Source organism: Thermobia domestica, chromosome 5 (assembly GCF_964235325.1).
Source record: "Thermobia domestica chromosome 5, izTheDome1.hap1.1, whole genome shotgun sequence".
Lineage (NCBI taxonomy): Eukaryota > Metazoa > Arthropoda > Insecta > Zygentoma > Lepismatidae > Thermobia > Thermobia domestica.
This window is the reverse complement of record NC_137458.1, coordinates 311,112,902-311,132,198: the sequence shown is the minus strand read 5'-3', so window position 1 is coordinate 311,132,198 and position 19,297 is coordinate 311,112,902. Positions and strand designations below refer to the sequence as shown.

At 37.9% G+C, this 19,297-nt stretch overlaps 1 protein-coding gene across 1 annotated transcript in view; it reads left to right on the top strand.

The window, feature by feature from the left end:
- Positions 1-19,297, top strand: part of LOC145686782 (sperm-tail PG-rich repeat-containing protein 2-like) — a 279,330-nt gene that overhangs the window by 235,902 nt on the left and 24,131 nt on the right. The window contains exon 12 of the mRNA XM_081760440.1: positions 6,281-6,399. Within this exon, the coding sequence (XP_081616566.1) occupies positions 6,281-6,399 (119 nt within the window). The remainder of the gene's footprint in view (positions 1-6,280; positions 6,400-19,297) is intronic.

The following is a 19,297-nucleotide window of genomic DNA, read 5'->3' as shown; positions in this document are numbered from 1 at the left end:
TTCCCAAGCCTCTGTAAAATAAGTCTCTAGAGAAACCATGTAGTGCTCTCAAACGGGTCGGGTCAGGTCAACTCGCGTAGGTTTGTCGGGTCGGGTCAGTCGGGTCAGCGCGGGTCGGGTTGTCGGGTCAGCTCGGGTCTGGTTATTCAGGTCGGGTTGTCGGGTCGAGTTATTCGGGTCGGGTTGTCGGGTCGGGTTATCGGGTCGGATTGTCGGGTCGGGTCAGTTTACTTTGTTCAACTGAGTTTAGGTTGAGCTTAAACTCTGCTGGAGTCGAAAGCTGCTGTTTTTCACTAGCTGCCTAATTAAAAGTAGCAATTTTCAATTGATTTTATAGAAGCCATAAATCTATTTTGAACACTTGCAGCTAGTGTTTTTATGGTAAATGCTTACTTTTGAGCTTGTGTGTACTTTAATTTTTAAATGTGGAAGATTGATTTTACCAATAGACTGTAATATTAATATCTACGCCAATATGGAGTCTGGATATAGAACAAAACTAGAAGTTGTTTAAGCAAGACCAAAAGAAAGATTGAATATGGACGACCAAGCCCAAGCAGGGCTGCGGTGGCTCAGTGGTAGAGAATTCATCTCTGGTGCATGGTGTCCATGGTTCGATCCCAGTTTGTGCTAAGTAGGCTTTGTGGTGGAGAAACGCTGTGTAGTGGGTTTTCTCGGAGTTTTCCTGTTTCCTCCCACTTTCTTCATTCCACCATTTCATTCATTTCTCATGGTCACCGTATCCCTTAGTCTCGGTGCAGAATCGAGGGACCTTAAACTGAATATTTCATTTTATTTCACCAACCCCAAGGACATCGATACAAGAACAAGATAAAGATTGGATATGCAAAACGAATTGCATAGTAATCTTGCTCTTGGCCTTGTTTTGGTGATCACCAAGTAGCGATGAGCATATTTTCTTGTTTTCCGTATAGTATGAAAGACCATAATCAAAATCACACTTGGTCTTCATTTGTACCGATGAGGCGAGCATTCTTGGCTCTTGTATAGCATAAAATACCACCAAAACTACAAAATACAGGACCAAGACTTGACTGCAAGACAAAGAATAAGACGCAGTATTGATGACCAAGACCCAGGGAGCGAATTGTTTGAATTTCATTAGTTGGGCTGAAAGTGATGAAATAAAATTAGTACTTTATAATTAAATATCATACTGTATTTTTAAATTTTAAATTACAAAATTCATATTATGTATCTTCTTACGTGCAAGTATATATACTGTAAAATACGTTTTAATTACCGAGAAAGAAAAATCAAAGTGGCACGGGTCCAGGAATCATAAGAACCTATTTTGGAAAGAAAGTTGAAGGCTTGGAAAAAATCACAGGTGCTCTCCTGTTTCCTCAACCCTTATCATTGTAGTTAAACGATTTCCTTTTGTCTCCGCCAAGAGACTCTTGCTACTGCCTTCCGAGAAGACCCCCTGCCGTCCAAGCAGGTGAGAACACTGACCTTGAAGGAAAATTTCGTCACATAGAACTAAAGCAAGAAAAAAAATCCCACGTCGGACATTGGTATCAGTTATAAAAAGAAATAACCAAACCTCAAAAGTGCCAAATATTCATTAAGATGCATATACAAGTCCCCCGCTTGATCTAGCTAATAGTTAACGTGTAAGACTTCGGTACACGTGGTCCGGGTTTAATTCCCAATGGGAGTGCATTTTGGCGTTCACCCAGTGTCGTGACCATAGTGCTCTCAAACGGATCGGGTTGACCCGACCCGACTCGGATCGGGTCAGCTCGGGTCGGGTCGGGTCAACTCGGGTCAGGTTGTGGGGTCGGGTCAGTCGGGTCAGGCTACTCGGGTCGGGTTGTCAGGTCAGGTCGGGTCGGTCTTCAACCCGACCCGACCCGACCCGACCCGTTGAGAGCACTACCATAGAGCTAAAGGTGGCTGAAGTGTTTGGTGGCACGAGTCATGAGTCACCTTTGTCACTTGATGCATATTGTTTCTCAAATCCGCTCTCAGTGACAAGGTAAGACTCAGTGTCGTGGATAGATTGGGTGACCCCAACAGGCCGGAATATCCGGTTCTTATAACATTTTAATGAGAATGTGATATATTTTTTAAAGAAAATTCTAGAACATAGGAAGAGTCCAATATCTTTAGATAAGGATTTAACTAGGCACGGACGCATTTCACGTTTCTTTCCGGTTGTCGGCATTTCTCACAACTATTCACGTAGCGTTCAAATGCGTATATTGAGGCCTCTGATGACATCTGAAACAAAACTTGATGATTTTTCCCCTATGCAATATGCTTTAATATTCTACGCCTTACACTTCTAATAAATTTGTGAAGGAAATCAGGGAGATCATCTGTACTTGTCATAAATATAATCAAATTTATACGGACATTCTATACAGAAACGAACTGCGAATGTTACAAAGTTACCAAAAAAAAAAAAATCTGATCAATGTAACAGCTTCAAGCTTGTGTAGTAACAGAGATAGTTCTCGTTCCTTGCTTGCTACCGGTTGCAAAAGATGTGTGCAATTCTTATGTAGATTGGTATTAATAAAAGAAACGGCTATCAAAATGCAGTTCTTTCATATTTCCGGCATGGATTTTAATTTTAATCTCCTTGGAGCTTCACTGTTTTCTGAAGCTACCGTTTATGTTCGATGGGGCTGTAGTCCATGATCATTTTTTCGGTTTTACTTCCACTTGGTAACAGTTATTCCTGGTCATTCTTCCTGATTTTGTAATTTATTTGCTGAAGTATCTTTCTTTGAAGGATTCCAGTAGTACTCCTTTAGGTTAAGTGCTATATCGCCGGATCAATTTTAAGAAATTTACCGGGTCCCAGGGGCGTCATTTAGGGGGGCAGTATGGGCAATTGCCCTACCCCTGAGTTTGAGATTTATATAGATTTGATCAATAGAATAGTAGTAAGTCAGTGAAAAACGCGAAATTTTACTTATATCATGGGGTCTTTCCCCCCCAAGCAAAATCTGAAGTGACGCTCCTGGGTCAGTTGGAGAATTTATTTAAGTTTGTGAGGAAGAATGAGTGAAAGTCAGCTAAGGAGAATAGTAAAAAGTTAATAAAGTGATTGTATTTGTTGATTGTTTTTGATGTTGTAAGAGGCACTGTGTGTGGAGGTGGATGAACTATTTCACGGAGAGGTTCACTTGTTTTACTATAGGAGGCGCGGTGGCTCAGTGGAGCCCTCCCTGCTGGTCTAGTGGCTAGCACGTGCGCCTTTGGTGTACGGGGTCCCGGGTTCGATTCCCGGTGGGAGAGCCTTTGTGATTTTAACTGTCCTCGATATTTCTGTGTTCGTGTCCCTGTCGCTCTAGGTAATTGCAGAAAGCAAGTAAAAATGAGTAAAGCAAGTAAAGTTAGATATAAGTAGTGTAAGTAAGTTACTGGAACACGTTCGGTGAGTCAGTTGACTTTAAAAAAAAAAAAAAAAAAAAAGTGGTAGAGCGTTCACTTGCGTTGCTTGGGGTCTCTGGTTCGATCCCAGCTCGCGCCTGTGGACTTTGTGGTGGACAAACATTGTACTCATGGGTTTTCTCGGGTTTCTCCCCTTTTCTTCCACTTTATTCATTGCACTCATTTCTCATTATCACCGTCTCCTTTGGCCTAACCGGCATAACCGTGGGACGTTAAACTTAAAGATTTCATTTCATTCTCATTTTTGTTTTAGTATACGTATCCATAGGTTGTAAAAGGTACTGAAAAATTTTGGCAAGTCTTTAATTTGCCCATTTCATGTCGAGAACAGAACCCAACCAACTCCTGTGGGGCTTCTAACCCGTTCCTCCTCCTCCTCCTCCTCCTCCTCCTCCTCCTACTACTACTACTACTATTGCTACTTCTACTGCTACTCCTACTTCTACTTATACTATGGATCCTTGTAGTAATACTGCACGCGTAATGTAATCTAACGTAACTTAATATAATCCAACCAAATATAACCGAATGCAGTACATTTTCGTACTTTTTTCGATTTTCAAATTGGTCCGGTAATACAGCACTAATGCCCTCCTTTTCTGTTAAATATATACAGCACATGCAACCAGGTACGTACGCAGGGGGTAGGATCCTGGAGGTCCGGACACACCCAAAATCCCGACTTTTGTGTAAATTTTAGTCTAATTTTAGCTGCGATTTTACAAATTTGAATGTAATTTATCCACACATTGAATTTGAACTCTCTGAAAATCTTTGCCTCCCCCACGAAATAAATTCTTGCGTACATCCCAGTATATAACCATCTAAAAATAAGACATTTGTGAAAATCCAGAACAGCGCCGTAACTTAGATTTTTTCAGGGCCCCATAAAAAAAGTTGTTTTTCTGATTCTTGGCTCCCCTCTTTCCATCTTTCTCTTACTCTTTATGGTCCCCCCTGGAGCCTCTGGGCTCGCCCACACGGCAAGGTCTGCGGGGCTGTTACTTATGCCCCTGGGACCGCTCCATATATGACAAATTAATTAAGGGGACAATATTAAAAAATCTCAAAGCCATACGAATAAATATTATTTCTAGGGCTCCTAATAGTATTTCATTTTTTATTGAAATGGGTCCACGAGTCATATCTGTTTTATTTACATTTTGTGTGCTGTTTTGTAGTAATGTAGTCGTTGAGAGTATATTTTTTTTCCTTTTACAAAATATTTAGTCTGAACAGCTATAACGTAACAGAATAGATGTCATGTTATGGTTAGTGTCCTTGGCTCCCTTCGCCCTTGGAGGGCGGCCTTTTTCTTCCCCTTTTTTGTAGAAAGTGAACATTAGCCGCCACGAAGACCAGAGAGTGTGTGTTTTTTAGACAGCCGAAACGTGTCAGAGGATGTATCTTGTGTCGAACTATTGTGATGCTATACAAACATTCAGTGAGAACATCACATACATACCTGTGTCCAAGTGTATATTAAATATTTTGTTAATTAAATTAGCTATATTTTAACTAGGTTAAGATACATTTCTCCAAACAAATAACAAGTAGCGAGGCGCAAGGAAGGTTTAGTAAATAATGGGAAATACCTTCGTGCATGCATCCCGAACAGTAGTGAACCTCTTTGATGCTTCATTTATAATTTCATGTTCGCATCGTATATGGAGTAAGAACATTTTCTCTTAAAATGGACTCCCTTCGAAGGGCGGGGAGCTTCCCTGGGGGACAGTTGTCTCCTATCCCCCACAAATTACGCCTCTGATCCAGAGCTTCTTAGGCCAGCAAATTGTTGGATTTTTTAGTGTCAACCCGTACTCAAAATCGAGCTAACATTACCAGAAGTTAAGACTTAGGTCCGTTACATGGCAAGGAAAAATGCTCTAAAAATCTGCAATTAAACTGCAAATTTACCTGTTCTTTATCTTTAAAAAATCTTTTTCTATTGTTACTTAAAAATCCTTCGGTTAGAGTTGGTTATTTTGCCTTGAATTTTGTAACTGAATGTATGCATTCGTAATTTCAAGACAGAAGAATTTGTATATTTTAAATTACACGTAGTACTTAGAAACTTACATAGTGTGTCTGGTCAACTGGGTTACAGCAATGAGTAACATTTTGCTTCAGTACTTAAGAGCCTGACACACTAATAATAATACAAATTTTTACCATTTTTCTTTTGTTTGTGTTTCATAAGTCAAAGGAGATAATGAAATGCAACTTACCACAATCATAGATAATGTTAGTCTACAATAGTAAATATGAACCTGAAGAATTTTCAGTGTTGCCATCCATAGAAATTACAGTGTTTTCTGAATAGCAATTCTCCAAAACTCTTAAGTTAAGGCAGTGACTAGAAGAACGAACTCAACTGCATTTGATTACGTATCATGTTGTTCCGGTATCCTGCAAACTACTTTTTAAACAATATTAGAGTGTATTATTTAATTTTAATAACTGTGTGTTAAAACTATTTTGTTTATTACAAACTAAATTGAAGTATTATTTATTTTCTGTTGTAGAATAACATTGTCTATGATTGTGGTAAGTTGCACTTCATTATCTCCATTATTTATGATTGTGGTAAGTTGCACTTCATTATCTCCATTATCTATGATTGTGGTAAGTTGCACTTCATTATCTCCATTATCTATGATTGTGGTAAGTTGCACTTCAATATCTCCTTTCACTTATGAAAAACAAGCAAAAGAATAATGGTAAATTTTGTACTATTTTTTTTAGCATGTAAGGCTGTTAAGAAATGTTTATGCATTTCTTAATTTTTTACATTATTATTTTATGGATGTTGTTGCATTATTGTTAGTTTTATTCTGAAATGCTATTACAGGTCCTGCAGATTATGATGTTGACACTAAGAAACTCGAATATAAATTGTATAACGGTCCATTGGCCGACAGGTTCCCTTACAAGCATGATGATGGTATACCAGGACCTGGTGCTTACACGGTAAGTTTATATATAAGTGCTTCACTCATTTCCTGTTAAAAAATAAAATGTTACTAATATTATAGGCCCTATTATAATACTAGTTGAATATACCCATGCTTCGCACGGGGGCTGTATTTGGAAGTCAACGCCTGTGGGAGTATCACCATTGATCTCAGCGATCACGAAAACTATAAATTTGATACTAATATCGGTCATTTTGGGCTAGGACTATTTTTTTTACATGTCTCGGTATCATCCTCCCCCCCCCCCGCTGACTCCCGGCCCGCATGCAATTATAACTGAATTTGCAAGTCATCGCTAATGGAAATGTCACCATTGATTTCATCGACCGCGACAATTATGGATTTGACACTAATATCGGTCATTTTGGATTACTTTTATATGTCTCGGTATCTCACCCTTCCCCCGGTGACCTCCGTCCCGGAGCTGAATAGCGACAATTTGGAAGTTTATGCGATCGGAGTTTCACCATTGATTTCAGCGACCGCGAAAACTATGAATTCAACACTAACATCGGTCATTTTCTACTACTTTTACATGTCCCGGTAAACGCCCCGCTGAGACCCCCTGGTTCGAATTTTGATACAAACGTTTAACTCTGGTCTGGAGCCTGGACCAAGGTATTCGCGACTAAAATTTGGTAACTCTCGGTCAATTTGTCTGGCTCCCAAGCCGGTTTCGGTAAACGCCTCCTCTGAGACCCGCATGGTTCGAAATTTGAAAAAAAAAAGACTCTTCGTCTTGATCTGGGGCCTGGGCCAAGGTACCCCTGACCAACATTTGGTAACTCTCAGTCCACTCGTCTGGTCCCCAGGCAGCACACAGACAGACAAACACACAAACAAACTCTTTATTTTATTTATATTAGATACTGACTTCGTTCAACCTGCTTCGTTGGGATCAGGTAATGGTAAAAAAAAAAAAAAAAATCTCACTGAAAATAAAAAAAAGTTAAAAATGACTATTAATGTAAAATGGTAAAAAAAAATTAATAAAAATAAATAATGTGAAATCGTAAGAATTATAAATAACATAGCAATAGCACAACAATGAAAATTTTCAGCAGAGTCGGTGGCCTAAGGACTCTCTCTTATAACACTGGTAGAAGTTTTATGGAAATTAAAATCAATGCACATATGATGTAATCAGTGGCGTATTTACGATTTTGTTTCGGCGGGCTTTGCTAACTTTCGGGGGTCTTTGCCTGAAAATGTGAAAATTCTGCAAGATATTTCATATACTTTACTATAGTAAGTAAGATTTCGCGGGGGGGGGGCTTAAGCCCGGAAGCCCCCCTAAATACGCCACTGGATGTGATCATCCGAAATTAGAGTGAGTAATTAGATATAAAAATAGCTTACAGCGTAACGTGTAAAATAGGTGTAAAAAAACGTAAAATATGGAAAACATGTATAACACTAGAAACAAGTACATAGATTAAAATAAAACAGTTTTCGTGCTAGTTACAATTTATTGGTTGCTTACTCTGAGGGAAGAAGATAGACTGAAAAGTATTTGAGAAAAGATCCGATGACGAATATTCGGACTCAAGTGAAACGGGAATGGGGAATGATGAAAACTTCATAACGAGGAACTACATAATTTATACGGTTTACCAAACATTGTTAGGGTCATCAAGTGTAGGAGGCTTAGGTGGGCAGATCATGTAGCCAGGATGGAGGAAAGTAGGAACGCTTTCAAGGTTTTAGCTGGAAGACCAATCGGAAAACGACTATTAGGAAGACCTAGGCGCAGATGGGAGAGCAATATTAAAATGGATCTCGCTGAGATTAGAATACAAAGTAGAAACTGGAACCAGTTGGCTAAAGACAAAAGTCAGTGGAGAGCTTTTGTGAACGCGGCCCCGGATTCCATAGGCCATACAGTTAGTTTTAGTTAGTTAGTTACTGTTTGGTTTGGCACAAAGGAAAAGAAACGTTAAAATGTTCCTTTCAAACTTGTATGAACTTTCGCTATATTTGCAATTTTATTGTCTTTGTAAAATATCCTTGCCTGTAAAAAAAAATAAATAAAAGAAATAAGTATTATATTTTACACATATGATTATGTACAAAAATATTCCGTAATGTTTTACGTTTCAAATCCTTTGTACTCGACAAAAGTTTTGTCAAAGCAGCCGTGGTGAAATGAGAGACGATTGTACAGTATAACAAAAATGCTTGCTTTTGATATCCATGCGCCTTCGCGGCCGCCGTGTTTAATGGTTTTCTGTAACCACGAAAACACACTCCACTTCACACTTGCTGTCGACTGTTCTCTCGGTTTCAGTTTTCAATGCTTCATACTCTTCTCAATCTACAAACGAGGATAAAGCAATAAGCAATATTAGCTACACGCTTCACACTTGTTCTTTTACATAGTCTATGTTATGAAAATAAACTCGCTTCAGTTGATGTAACTAACAAGTTTGAAGAAATTGTACTTTATTCTGCTTTTGAGTGTGTTGTGCTTTTAAATAATTTTAGTTTTTTTTTTTTTTTTTTTAACGATAAAATCATGTTGCTCCAAAGAGTACACTATTCTCACTGTGTCCTGATGATAACACTGGTATACAAATTTTTATCAAGGTCGTGCTTATGTTGGTTTTTCGTCTGTTTCTTAATGATTTGCACCAGCTGAATACGAGTATGACAATTATTTTCCCGTAGTGTCAAAATTTGTGATGATATAAGCATATCAGATTTTATTGAAACATTAATATTTTTTACAGTTGTATCTTATAGGAACATTGAACTACAAACATAACACACACATTTTGGACATCAACTTTGTGGGTAAGAAATATCTACATAATACATAAATACCAAAATATATGAATATTACATTTCTTATTAAAAAAACACAAAAGTGCTTGAGATTGGAGGAAAGTGCTTATCAAGTACGGGAATTCCGTAATCAAAAATGAAGGTTAGTGGTTCTTTTTCTTTTGTGGAAAACGTTCTTTTCGTCACGGACTAACCCCCAAATATAACCACCCATCATTGCACAGTCCCACCTTCCTTGATATCTGCTTTCCATTACCTGAATGTCCTTATGGAAACGTTCCCCGTGCTCTTCGCTAATATCTCCTAAATTCTCCCTAAAGAAATCCAAGTGTGAATGAAGCATATGTAATTTTAAAGACGTTCTACATCCGAATGCTCGATGTTGATCAATGAGTGTATCAACTTGGTAATCAAACACTTCACTTCGATTATGCACAAGAAATCCCGTCACCAACTTATGAAAGACCTCCCAAGCGTTTCTTTCCGTCATTTTTTTAAGTCTAAAACTATTAAACGTGACACGAATCTGAGGCCCTGTGAAAATGCCAGCCAGAACTTGTGTCTCTTATAAAGCTGCAAACATTTGTTTGATACATTGTAGGGCAGGTAAATTGCGATCCACAGCTTTCACAAATTGTTTTGCCAATCCCAGCTTAACATGTAATGTTGGCAAGAGAATCTTCTCCTTTGGCACTAATGCTTGATTTATCATATTATGTGTCCTGGAATAAGCTCCGTTCTTTCAGGCCACACAGTTTGGTCATAATGCTGGTTAGTTGCCCGACTATCCCACAGACATAGAAAGCAGCATTCCACAGGGGCAGCATAAATCCCACAAAGGATTTAGTATAATTACTTTGCAACCCAAGAAAGAAAACGAATAATTTTTAAATCCCCACACACGTCCCATTGATGTTCATCATATTTAATTTTCTCCATCAGCTTTACACCTGAATAGCTTTCCTTCGTGAAGGTGGAATATACAACAGGGATTGAAGGATACGGGTTTCCGTTGTGCAAAATAGCAGCCTTCAGACTAGTACTCGAACTGTCCATGAACAGTCGTCATTTCTTTGGTTCATATTGAAAGCCAATTGCTCTAAAAAGACCACCCATATCTGTACAGTAGCATAATGAATCCTCAACAGCAAAATAAAAGGTAAAACTTTGGTGTCTACTTCTGTACTTAGATATTTTGCAGGAAGGAAGTAGAAAGTTCCACTCTTTGAGTCGTGATGCTAGCAATTCGGACTTATTTTTCGCTAATTGTAGATCTCTAATAAGATCATCTAGTTCTTTTTGATTTAGTAAATGAGGTTTCTCATTATCTTCCAAAACGAACGAACTATATGAACTTTCGGAATGAGCTGCTTCTTCACTGAAAACCGTTTGGGATGGAGGTGAGGCAGTAGGGAGTTCTTCACTGTGCGGAACAGGTGCTCGGGAGGATTGTATGTTTGGGTATTGTAGCTGACGTCTGTTCTTGCCTTTCTTGTAGTGCGTCAAGTCGATCATGCAAAAATAACAATGATCATGGAATGGTAAACGTCATACTTTTCCTATTCTCACGCAACCAATGTTCCAACATCGACCTATAAATACAAGACACAGTGGGGCCCATGGCTTGTCTAGATCCCCAACCGCCATTCCGAAGTAAGCTTTATATGCTACACAAAATTTTGTTCCATGCACAATCCTATGCTTCACCTGATTCGGACCAATATAGTATCCTCATACATAACAAGAAGAATCCGCACGTAACTTACACTTCCGACTCGACGACATGCTGTTCAAATACATCAACTACACACTGACACACACTGACATTTAACTACACGCAGGTACACTCAGAGTTATACGATAATATAAAATAACTGTGAAAATCTGAAAGCAGCACTTTGCGACCATTTCATTACTACCAGAATTGGCTACGGCTTAACTATTGCTTAGACTCTATTTAATCAATTTACAATTCTGCTATGAATCTTTAGAATCTATATTCTCTGTTTGCTACTCCGAACAATTATCTTCAATAGCAAATGCGATACCACATAGCGAGTATCGAAATAAATGCACTCAAATTGCTCTGCATAAACCAGTATAGGTAGTAAAATAAAACATGCATATATCACTGAAAATATTGACACTACATAAAAATAAGTGCCGGATTCGTGTTCAGGGGATCCAAATACATAAACATTCATCAAGAAATAATAATAAGCAAAATTTTGTATACCAGTGTAATCATACAGTTACAGTAGCACAGAACTGTACAGCACAATTCCGAATACAACGCCCCAATTTCCTGTTTCTTATTGACCTTGGCAAGGCTACCATCTAACGAAGAAAACTCAACTCTCCATACCGCACCGCACCTCATTCCAATTGTAAGGTACGCTCGCGAATATTTGCTGTTTTTCTTGAGTCATGGTCGACGTTACTCCGGATGAATTTAAACAGCAAACATTGTCCTATAAATCTCCCATCCTTCCTTAATCATTTGCCACAAACCGCTGGGAAATCAGACTTCAGTTAGAAATTCTAGACCCAAATGAAATCCGCGAGTTTAAAAAAAGTCACCCTGTATAATAACTTTTTTACAGTAATAAGTCTTTCTATTTGTCTTATTGAAACGTTTAGATTGTGAGCGTAGCGAGCAAGAAAATTAAAAAAAAAAATATTTCTTTACAAACCGATAACAATATTGATTTAATTGGGTGCCAATACTTTTACGGGGCGCTGCGTCGTGCACTCTTTTCCAACACGTTTTCTTTCTGCTTGCTCGTTCGGCAGCCTCTAGATATCAGCGCCTGGGACAACGGCCCCTCTCGCCCCTCCTCCCCGTAGCTACGGCTCTGCTTCTCCAGTAATTCGTTCTTCGTAGCTTCCGTGGTATCCTGGGCAGATGACATTTTGATCTGTAGATGTGGAAGATACAGCAACATCAAATTTCAAGCGCTTTTACCCCTTACAACGCTTCCTTCCTTCCAGGGGTAAAAGTGGATCTGAAAAGGTGGGGGGAATGTAGGTAACGGCATGACGTCACGTCGTTCCCTGGCTATCTTTACCCATTGTATTTTTTTTAGAAACTGGGGGATGTTATACATATTTTTGGAGGTGGAGAACGGCGTCCCCCGTGTTCCCCCTCACTTTTACCCCTGGTTCCTTCAGGGGCGGATCGAGGACCGACTTCTGGGGGGGCGGTAGGTTGTCATACTCCTATTTTTAAGGGCTCCAAACTTTGGGATGGGTTTTATTTATATATATAAAATAAGAAAGTTTCCTCTTCTGGGAGGGACGATCGCCCCGATCGCCCCCCCTGGATCCGCCCCTGGGTTCCTTTAGCTCCCAAGATTCAAGGAATTTTACTGTGTAGAAACTGACCTATCCGTAAGGAGTATGGATGTCAACTCTTTATTGTGTTCAATGCATACTCTTTGGGGGCAAAGTCAGTTTTCATGTTAGGCCACCAGATGGCAGAATCAACCAGAGTAAACGTGTGCATTGCGCACCTACATATATCAACTTATAAATTAATTCATAAAATATGTTTACTTAAGAAATTTGTATTTAAATTCAAAATTCTCTTTTCAGTCTTGTTTCAAAACTGTCTTATGTAAGGATGTTGGTTAATGCGACACGCTTTCTTTGACTTTCCAAACTAGAACATTTTTAAAGATTTTCAAAAAGAAATTCCATTAATAATTATTTGTTGATCAGAGTTTTCTACATTGAATGTCGCAATTACAAAATACCAGAATGGAAAAACTAATTTAGTAATCCTTTCATTAAGGAAGAAAATGCACAGCCGAAATAGCGCCTCGCCAAAATACAATTAAATAACGCGAGAGAAACCCTTTAAAAGTTCCACCCAAAGAATTCAATACATTTTATCTTCTGGAAACCACTTCTCGTACTCTTGTCCCGAGAGAACAATTTGACGGACCATTCGCACCAAGTTACTACCGCTAAAGCTGGGTGAGTCATCCGTTCTCGGAACTCTCTTATATCCCCCGTCGGCACACGCTCACATATATATATGGACGTGTTTATGTATGTGTATATTGAAGAAGAGAATTTGTCCTTAGGACTGATGTAGATTTGACGCTCATAAACTTGGAGGAAATTGGAAGAAGGGACGCACTCATATGGAAGATTAAGAACGTGGATGCTCATCCTATGCGTATATAAGAACTCTTCTTTCTCAAGGAACGTAACAATTCCTCCCTGTACTTTAAGTCTTTCATAAACAAACATACCATATATAGAGTATATCAAAGTGTATATAGGAGAAATGCTATATGCTTGTCTTTTTATTACACGCCAGAAATGGATTTTGAACGTCCGTTTTTTCTCTCGATCTTAATGACTCGCGTCTCTATATAAAAGAAACTTACTGTCTGTCTAAAGATGACAACATTTTCTTTAGTTATTTCTTTGGTAGAACGGAGTTGTAATAGACTGCCATATTTGTCCCCTTTTCTATTTTGTGCCTCGAGAAAGCGCGTTGGACTCTGGATTCTTATCACAAGAGAAGCCTTCCTGTTCGTTCCCCATTTGACGATTTATAACTGCTATTGTAAATGTCACAACTTTCTGCAATCCTATTGCGTTCAACTGGCGTCAAGGGGAAACAAAGTAAACAAACAATGTTTTATTTTTTTTCTTATCTATGCCTAGGATGATCAAACAAGTTTGCAATTGTTTTTTATTTTCTTTATGACGTGGCATCGTATAGAGTGAGACAGACGTAATCGCAACCCCTATGATAGTGGTATGCTGCTTGAGTAACATCAAGTTATACTGACTTCTTTGATAATTCAGGCGAGGGAGTCTATCCGAGCTATGAAATGTCCGTTATAGTGCTGAGAAATGAGGAGCGTATTCTGGAAGTCTTCTTTTGGAAAGGAGTTCAGCTCTTTTGTCATGGCCCTCTCAGTGTCAGAAATGGTGTCCAAACTTTTTTCTTTCTCTTCAGAAAGTCTCTTCATCCCGGCGAAATTAAAATACCGCTAATTTTACAGTAATTATGTGATATCTTCAAATAAATAAAAGATAATCGAAATGTGGAACAAGAGCGCCCTAGACAATATTATTTTACATGAGAAACCGTTATCACGACTCACTTATCTGCTTTCGATTTCAAGCCATTTCGAAAATCGGCATTTATTTTCGCGTTTCTAAACAGCTGAAAACGGAAAGCCACTAGGTGACTTGTGATAACGGTACCTCACGCAAAATAATATTGTCTAGGGCGCTCTTGTTCCACATTTCAATTATCTTTTATCTATTTGAAGATATCACATAATTACTGTAAAATTAGAGGTATTTTAATTTCGCCGGGATGAAGACTCTTAAGCACGGTTTTAATTTTTGGAAAGAGCTAAAAGTTGCGTCATGCTATATCTGGAGTAGATGTGGCCATCAGTCAACAAATTTCGGGGAACATATTTCGCACTCACTCTTCTCATTTCCAAATCAGTGGTTAAAATGCTTTGTACGAACTCGTACGAGATGTTTAGTTCTTTTCAAAGCTCTCGAATAGTTATTCACCTGTTTGAACGAACAATTTTTGCTACTTTTTGCACGTTTTCTTCTGTTTTTGAGGTTAATAAACGTCTCGAATGTTTGCCCGTCTTCCATCGATTCATTTCCACTTTTAAATCAGTCATTACCACTTGTAAACAATCTTCCGAGTTGCAGTATTATCGCCATACAACAATTTTAACATTTCATGTGTTTCTTTGGCACTTTTTTTTCGCAAATTGAAACAGAAATTAATGTGTACGCGTTGTTCGAAATCTATGATGTGCGACAGACATGGTAAATACAACTTCTCTCTAGTGGCTCTGGACGCTGACTCACAAGTCAGAACGTGTTTCAACTTGACGCTGCTTGTCTCAACGGATCAAGATATCAGACAATTACTTCAAAGGGTTATAGCGTCAGTAGTTGCTGCTTTAAAAAAATCATTGTCCGTATTTTTGTTCATTGTATAACCAATATTTTATCTCCAGTAGCAGTACATGCTTTGATATTAGAAAATAAAATTCAGTACTGTATTTTTGTTTTAAAATAATATATTTTCATAATTTTTGAGAATAAGAAAGTTAGTTTTCTCACATTCTAAAACCATGGTAGATTTCCAAAACTATATGAATGCAATATTAAAACAGAAAGTAATAGACGTACTTCTTTCGGTTTCGATAGATAAAAGAAGAGAAACTTGAAATTATTCTTGATACTCTGAATTAATGTCGGAAGCTACTTGGACGGGACAGTAGATTTCAACTACTTCCGGTGTAAATATAGGGCAAAGAAAAGAAGTGAACCCTGTTGTAATATTCAGTAGAGTAACATTACAGGAGTTTTCCCTCATCTTTCTTTGTTATTATAAAAGACTGTATATTTCTTTGTTTATACAGTTTATATACAACATTACAAATACACCTAAGTAAGTTTCTAAAGTTCTTTCCTCTGTAATTGGACCCCCTGCCCGTTGGAACTCGGGGTTTGAGGTTTGCTGGTTAAGAATAACCCTAACCGTTGCAGCTGGGTCTGAAAGAACATCTTGCCTGTAGCAGCTTAGAGATAAGTCTCTCCCGCCCGATGCAGCTTGGAGAGAGAGAGGCAGGATAATGACCACTTGACAACTGTTGTCTTCTGCCTCGATGTGTCCGTTTTTATAGCCAGTGTTTGGAGGCGGAGCCTATAGAGGGGTTGAAGGTCCTCTTCGTATCTCCTCGTGTCTTCTTCGTGTTTCATCGGTGTGACGGTATCCGTCGGCTGCTTGGTGGTGTTTGTACCTAAGGACGTAGTTTCATTTACTAATACGGGATGCTTCCAGTATGAGGGAATATTCTCGGGAGTCTGAATCCATTCAAAAGCATAGTTCTCTATTTCTAACAATTTTTGTTCTGCTGTCAGTCGACAAAGAAATGAAAGGACGAAGAGACTAAGGCGTTCTGTAAGATTTTCTATACTTATGCATATGATAATTTGTAAATCTAAAAGTCATACTTATCTAAAAGTCGTCAATACTTCATAATTTACGGTGTTAGAAATGCTACGGTAAGAATCAGTGACATACGCAGAATTTCCTCAAGGAGGGGATTAAAATGCTCAATTTCATATCACTACTAAGAATATTTCACATTAATATATTGTATATTTATTCAGCAGATTAATTGAGATTCTTTAGTTTATGTTGCTAACTATTTCCGAAATGTTTCTATATTCTAAATTTTAAATTATATTATTTTTGTTTAAGGTAAACCTTGTCGGAAATATTGTGTGGAAATCAATTTACCGAAGCCTATTAGTTTTTGTCAATTGGTATCTCAGAATGTATTTCCCCACATACAGTGTCTACGTCAGACACCAAATAGATTTCGAATTTTCTTAATTCACTTTTTTTAAAAACTACTTCTCTAAGAATTATCATCTGCCAAACGTTACATCATAAATTTCAAAACTCCCTGTATAATAACTTTTAACATGTGCCAGATCACTGTAAAGCTGCACATATAGATAGCTATATTTATTTTTTGTTGTTATTTTTGGACCCAAATTGTTGGACCCAAAAGAGATCTTTTTTAAAACTTGCAATGTTCTTCAAAGAAACGAAACTTGACCACTTAACTCTTATTAAAATGTCATACTCTTATTACCGTGGGTAGAATGTTTAAGTAGTTTAGTTTGATATCAAGGTCTTCAGTGGATGATTATTTCTGGTGTGTGGGGTCCCTAGTTCTATTCCTGGCCAATTAAGTTTGTGGTGGACAATATTGTGTCCTTGGTTTTTCTTGGGGTATTCCCGTTTCTTCCCACACTCTCATTCCACTAATTTTTCCATCAGCATTCAGTTGCCTTAATCATCTGTCTCGCTTAGCTTAAAAGGCATAATCATGGGGCATTACACTGAAAGATTTCATTTTATTTTCAACTAGATAAATATTCAAGTTTGTTTAATTTACTGCCTTAAAGCTAGGTTGCCATAGTTTGTTTAATTTACTGCCTTAAAGCTAGGTTGCCATAGTTTGTTTAATTTACTGCCTTAAAGCTAGGTTACCATAGTTTGTTTAATTTACTGCCTTAAAGCTAGGTTACCATAGTTTGTTTAATTTACTGCCTTAAAGCTAGGTTGCCATAGTTTGTTTAATTTACTGCCTTAAAGCTAGGTTGCCATAGTTTGTTTAATTTACTGCCTTAAATCTAGGTTACCATAGTTTGTTTAATTTACTGCCTTAAAGCTAGGTTGCCATAGTTTGTTTAATTTACTGCCTTAAAGCTAGGTTGCCATAGTTTGTTTAATTTACTGCCTTAAATCTAGGTTACCATAGTTTGTTTAATTTACTGCCTTAAAGCTAGGTTGCCTTGTTGCAAGACTCCTGCAGCTGTCATTAAAAAAATCTTGCAACCCTACAATATTTCTCCATGTAAACATAGTCTTGAAACGGACATGCAAGATTTTTTTTTTTTTTTTCATCTTACTAGGAGTCAAACCATGTGCAACTTTCTGGGTCGTCTTGCTTGCTACCTGCTATCGCACTCCCACTAACATAAAGAAAAAAAAGTTTCGCAGCTTCCGAAACGACCGATTCTTTTGGACAGGAAGGGAAAGTGCACCCAATTAAAGGAGGAGGTTCACTATTGGTCCAGTAGAGTGCAGTGCTGCATGGGTGGAGATATCTTTCTTGCTTTCAAAAAGTTGTAATGTGTAAACAGTAAATAGAAAGACGAGGTTGCAAGATTTTTTTTTTAAATGACAGCCACAAGATTCTTGCAGTATGGCAACCTAAACATTGTTCAGCGTAAGCTCTAAACTCCGAAAAAGAAAATATTTGTATCCTTCCGCTTGTCACAAATACGATTGGCTAGTGATGTATCACTCCCACTTCCCACGGGGAGGAGCAACTTATACACGTGCATTTTGGTTTCGTGTTGCCCAGATACTTACAGCAGCAGCGGGAAAGAAAGAAACAAAAAAACTCGAAAGATTAAAAAAAAAAAAAGGTATTTGAATTTCGCTCGTAAACAATTGTTGTTTAGTGAGTAAAGGTTTGCCTTGTTGGTGTTTCACCACAACACACGCGGAACCGGGATTCATGCCAGCCATCTTTCAGGCTTTAAAAGCAGAACACCCGTCCACAGTTGAGTTGGCGCCATAATTACTGCGCATGCTTAGTGTTTATATCTATTGTTTCATTAGCCACACTCGATTGCAGTATTATTAGATAATCCATATTACATTTTTGTCATTTATAATAATATAGTAGTTTTATATGGAGCTTCATAGTAAAAGTAATAATCAAATCATATGAACTATTTTGCGGAAGAGTACAAGCGTCAGTAGGACAACAGCAAATCAGCGAGATTAGGTTTTATGTGGCTTTGTTTATCGCAGTTTAAAGCTTACGCCGAACAATGTTTAGTTTTATGAATAGTTATACTGAACTTTCTAAAGACAGCTGGATGGGCAGGAGTTTCTTTTTTTAACAGGACTGTAAGTAAAGACAAAATAAACGAATATGAGGGAGAAGTATAATTTGGGGAAACATGATAAAAACATATATTTTCTTGAGTGACGTTTCATCTTCTCCTTCCTCTAATCTTCAATTTCTTTATTGCTTATCCCCCTCTTTGTCATCGTTGATTAGAGAGACGTAGAAGTTGAACTGAACAATAAAGAAAAAGAAAGAAAAAAAAACATGAATCAGATAGTTTTGTGATTTCTGTGAACTACTCATGGGAAATATCCCACAAACAGTACTTGATTCATTTGTTAAATTCTACTGGTAGAAGAATCTAGAACTATAGTGGTTGGGCGCAGCTTAGATTTCATCAGCCCACAATCTACGAAGGTCGTTCAATAAGTTTTGAACAGATAGGTATAATCAGGGCCGATTTACATATAAGCTAAACAAGCTATAGCTTATGTACATTTCCAAAATACAAGAAAAATAATAAAATAAAATCTACGTATAGTAACAATGCTTCGTGTTGTGTAGACTCCTGTATTGTAATAATGATGCTCCTTCTTGTAGCTTGCTTCTAAAAATATCACCAGTCTCTTAAAGGGTGCAGACGTTCATCTTGATACTTAAAGA